The sequence below is a fragment of the Dufourea novaeangliae genome, unplaced genomic scaffold, assembly GCF_001272555.1.
Source record: "Dufourea novaeangliae isolate 0120121106 unplaced genomic scaffold, ASM127255v1 scaffold125, whole genome shotgun sequence".
Lineage (NCBI taxonomy): Eukaryota > Metazoa > Arthropoda > Insecta > Hymenoptera > Halictidae > Dufourea > Dufourea novaeangliae.
Window position 1 is genome coordinate 2,557,968 of NW_015374020.1, and position 5,241 is coordinate 2,563,208.

General features: G+C 40.8%; 1 protein-coding gene across 1 annotated transcript in view; it reads right to left on the reverse strand.

The window, feature by feature from the left end:
• LOC107188926 (synaptic vesicle glycoprotein 2C-like) overlaps positions 1-4,966 on the reverse strand; it is an 8,335-nt gene extending 3,369 nt beyond the window's left edge. The window contains exons 1-7 of the mRNA XM_015577325.1: positions 4,847-4,966; positions 1,786-1,882; positions 1,380-1,598; positions 1,154-1,316; positions 619-740; positions 311-555; positions 54-199 (exon numbers count right to left, since the gene is read on the reverse strand). Of these exons, the coding sequence (XP_015432811.1) occupies positions 54-199; positions 311-555; positions 619-740; positions 1,154-1,316; positions 1,380-1,598; positions 1,786-1,882; positions 4,847-4,966 (1,112 nt within the window). The remainder of the gene's footprint in view (positions 1-53; positions 200-310; positions 556-618; positions 741-1,153; positions 1,317-1,379; positions 1,599-1,785; positions 1,883-4,846) is intronic.
• Positions 4,967-5,241: the final 275 nt, after the last annotated feature.

Consider the following 5,241-nt stretch of genomic DNA (forward strand, 5'->3'; position numbering starts at 1 on the left):
GATTAATATAATTCACTGAACTAGGGGTGGTTTTTGCAAATTTTCTAACTTACGCCAACATTGTTCCAAATTGCAAAGCGGTGACCAAGACAATCCAAGGCAGATGAGGATAAAAGAAAATCGCTATACCCTGCGACTTTCCATTTTGGAGAGTGCCATTGGTGGATTTTTTACAGGACTCGTCTTCCAAGCTTTGAATCTTAAATCAAAATCAGTTCTATTTGCTTCGAGGAACATTTACAGAGACTCACGATTCCAGTTGCTATTTTCTTTGCCAAAGCAATCCGAATCGCCATTTTGGAATTCTTACTGGATATTCCTCCGCCGGTCTTCCCGTGTTCAGCCTGTAAATCATCTGGAAAACTTTCAACGCCTCCTTGTTACGACCCCGGGACATCAGAAACTTTGGACTTTCCGGGAAGAAAGTTAGGCAAACGACGCCGACAAGCATCGGGACGCCGCAAAGGGAAAGAAAGATCCTCCAAGAGTTGTAAACGAAACTACCGTCCCAAAGGACGATGGACCACGGTTGAGGAACCACTAACCACGCTAAACCTAAGAATTTTTTCGTTTATCACTGTTACTATCAAACATTAATCATTTTTAAAGTTCAATTACCTGCGGTCACAATATTTCCAAAGGAGACGGAGAAGCCGAGAATCAGGGGGATTCTCATTCTTCCTTTAATCCCATAAAACTCTGAGCAGTACGTTACGATGGAAGCGTGAGGGCCGCTAATTCTGTGACAGAAAAGTCGGTTCCAATCATTAGTTAAAATAAGATTTATCTTCTAGGTATCAGAAGGCCTCAATAGATCTCTCAAGATACTACCCTTCGAAATGATACTCGATGGATTCTTTTGTAGCAACATTAGTATTTTATCTTATAGAACATATAGAAAAATTATCATAGTAAACAAAGTGAATCTTTAAATTCCATATACATAATAAGTAATTAAATACTCCTGATGAACTAAAAATTACATAACACTTTGACTACCATCGTGAATGTTTCCTCTGAATTTGTTACATCACAGATTATAATTTTAAGGAACAACGTGGCACGTGGTAAAGAATCCGTTAAATTAGTCCCAGTTAAATAAATACTCTAGGACCTAGAGTCTAGGTCCATTATCGTGACTCACTGCACTCACATAAAGCCGCTCAAGAACTTGAAAAACGCGAGCATCCAGAAGTTCTGGGAGAACCCCGAAAGAACGTTGCAAATACCGTCCGCCAGGTAGCCGTAGATGAAGACAGTCTTCCTACCTCGAACGTCCGCTATGTACCCCCATAGAAAGCCGCTTGTAACCATTCCTAATGGGGATCAACGAATTATTTCACCAATGGGATTAGTATCTGGTAGCTGAGAGAACACACCTCCGAATGTGATGGCGTTGAGGAGGCCTTTTTGGAAGAACGTTATTTCTAGATCGCATTCTGCGGATGGAAGGATAATCGCCACGTTCGAAGTGTCGATGCTGGTTGCCCATGTCACCGGAATAATCGCCACGAGGAGAAGATACTGAAATTTACCATAGCCAGCTGCGGCGATGGCCGTCTCGAAATCTGCTGGTTTCTTCTTCTGGGCATCTTCGCCTATGCAACACAGTATGTATATTAACCTTAAATAATGTATATAATTCAACTTCATTAAACATTTTGATAAATAATAAGAAAGAATAGAAATGTAAATCAACAGTAAATTCTTTGCACCGTTCCATACGAGTTTGCATATTCATTGAAATAAGATAATTATTTAGCAATTTCCAGAGATTGGATTTACCTGGATTGTTGTTATTTTGTCCCACAAATTTATCCGGAATAACACTGACACTGATTTTACTATCTAGCGCATTCTGAGAGGAACCGTAATCTTCCATCTGATCCGATTCACGTTATATAAATTGTCAAACGTTTTAATCTGAGGCGTTCCTGATCTTGTACGTTCAACAGTTGAAACTTCTGTACTATCCATGAACGGTCCTAAACGAGTTGATTTACTCGAATAGTTAAACTCGTTTAATTTTCATCAGACTCCCCTCCGGTTTCTTTCCGCGCATACCGGCTCATTGCTCGCAAACAATTTTATCTCGTACGCAAATACGGCTGGCTACGAATTGCGTACTTGTGTCTTCGAATATAGATCGTTTAATAGTTAACTGGAATCGACAAACTCACCTTCCAACGTTAAATTTTTTATCTTGTTTAAAAGCTGACCGTGAAAGTAACCTCGATAACCCTGCCATCGTTGAAAAGAAATGATATCACGGAGTATAAACGTTTCCGATACTAACGAATTACGTCGATGTTCGTTCAGTGATCAATTCGAATCGAATGTTAACACACCTTTTCCGTTTTTCTAGCGTGACGTGTTGGTTGACAATTGAAATCGACCATTCGTAGACAATTATTTGTACAGTTGCCACATATATGCCAATTGGGTACACACTCAAGTGTAATGATCTGTACAATGATCAAGTTTAGTGACTGTGTTTTGTCGTCTTTATAATCTTGGAGGACGTGAATCGATACTTAACTCTCATCCGTCCCTTATTTCCCATACTTAATTTGACCCTCGGTGAGTGAAATGGACAGAGTGGAAAAAAATTAATATAATGAAGCGATAAATATTTAAATTTGCAAATTCTTTAAAATAAAAACCAAAAACTTTACTTTCACATGGCAGAAGAACATTATGTAACTTATTAGAGTTAACACAGTTAACTTTCACGAAGTTATCAGAAAAACAAAATGTAAGGTTTCATTTTAACATATCGTAGATCCAATCGCGATAAAAGTCTAGATAGTAAATCAGAAGAGCAGTCTACGAGGCCAAAACAAACCAGACACGTAACTCGCCCCGCGTCCACGATTATGCAACGATCCTTTTTCGTCACAGGACAGTTGCCAAGGTGTAAAATATCGCGATTATTATCGATAAAATTATACTTTTCCGTTCACGAAAAGTAACACTCCACGACGATCTTTCAGAAGCTCTTTCGAGCATTTCCCGTTTCATAACGGGTCATCCGGTTTTCATTTTCGATTACATCCGATTACATCTGGCGACAAAAGAATGCTACCACGTTCGAACCGATGACATTCTCTGCCGTATCGAATCGTAATACACTTTATCGATTTTTCCCCTGGCCAGAGAACAATTCGTGACTTTTCCAAATGGAAGAGACGTCGAAGCAGCCTTGGCGACGACGCTGGACTTCGACGACCTTCCTCGGTCCGCTTATCGTGATTTCGTCGCGAGAAACGAGTCTCGGTGGTTTCCGATATCATAAATCATAGCACGTATCGCGAGACAATAAAAAAAAGTGCACGTAACTGCGCGCGTCAGGACAGATAAGTCCTCGTTGCGCGTATAGGCGGAAACGGTTTGCAATCCGCGGAACCTATCAATTACAAGGGGGAGCTTGCCCAACCGGTTGCAAATAAACGATTAAATATTTTAGCAAAGTGACCAACGCCTCGGGGACGAAACGACGAATAGGAAACGCTTTTGTTTCCCGTGATCGCTGCAATTAACGCACCGTGCAGATTGTTGCTTTTCCGTTAAAAATCAAACTGGTCATTTCTCGTAGCTCAAGTGGCAAGTTACACGCTTCGCGTACTTTGACAGCTGCTTTGTTCCTTTGTTGAGGCCCCTCCGATACAGGAAATATCATGTCCACCCTGACCTTACGCGATAGGTCCCCCATCCCCCCGTCCAGATGTCAGCTGAAAATCAGTATCAGTGTTCCTACGAAAGAGATGGGCATTGTTTCATCATCAATCTTCACGGTTCGAGAGGATATTGTTCCCTCTCTGGGGCCCTCTTAGCGCCTAAATTCTTGTCTGTTATTCGCAACGTTTGCGTCAGGATGAGTCAGAAATTACGTCAAACGTTATAAATGTACGAGTTGTTTGATGTACGCACTGATATCGTCGTATTAATTATGTTTAGCACAATGGTAGAGCTTGGAATTCTGGAGCTAATGATATTTGTTTTAGCCGCATATGGCCATTAGCTTATGGAATATTTAATATTCAGTGCCACGAATTTTTCCAAAGGAAGAATTCCTAGATCTTAATATTATAAAGAAATACTGTTACTTACCTTAAATTCATAGGAGGAAGTCGATTTGCTTATCTGTAAAGTGTTTTGAATCGCCCTATACCCCATGATTACCCAGCTACCGAAATTAAAGACACACAGATCAAAGTATCAACCTATACGATTTACAAAGAAAAGATAGCGAAATTTTAAGAAATTATACATTATTCTTTCGCTTGTGTTGTTCATATTACGCTTAAAGTGATCAGGTCACTTGTGTCTCTAACAGTATATGATGTTTACCAGCCGAAAAGAGAGACTAATGACGCACACCGAGCCCTGTCTTCAGACCTTTCCCGCGATCATCTCGACTCCCGCCGTAAATCTGATAAGCCAGTAATGGTACTTATCTCCTTACCGTAATTACTAGACCAACAGTGAATTGCTACCAGATGTTCAGTACCAACACCGTTCGCGATAATCGCAACATTTAGACATCTTCATTCCAATGTAACATAGGGTCCCCCCCAAAAAAAATAAACATGGTAGACCATAAAGCTGGCCATCAAGATTTTTGGGTTACGAATTAACTGTTACAGGGTGTACTGATGTGAAAAGTATTTTTATTCCGTCATAATAGAAACGTTCCCTCAAGCCTGGTCCTCGACGGGAAGCTGTGGTTCATCCTTGGGGAGCATTATCTGGTTGGTCTTCGTCTGCTGTTACGAATTAACTGTTACAGGCTACACTGACGTGAAAAGTATCTTTACTCCGTCATAACAAAAACATTCTCTCAAACCTGATTCTCAACGGGAGGCAGTGGATCATCCTTGATGAACATTAGCTGGTTGGTCTTCATCTGCTGCACACGGTAGTCCTGACTGGCCTCCTTCGCTCGCCGATACTCCAGCGAGTTCATGTACTCCGACACCTACGGGCGTGAAAAAAAAACGGAGATGAAATAGTTACAAGGTCAAGCACGGGTATCGCAAGAACGCTCGTTTCATCAGTGTAAATTAAAGTTTCCTGTATTAAACGACGCCCGGGCGATCGGCGTTCCGTGGCAATTGGCCCGATTCTTGGGCCTCGTACGAATCCTCGTATCATAAAAGAAAAATCCTTCGCCATTCGAATTTGCATCACCGTTGATTCTATCGTTTAAATATCGACTAAAGTAAATATAAATAAGTTAAA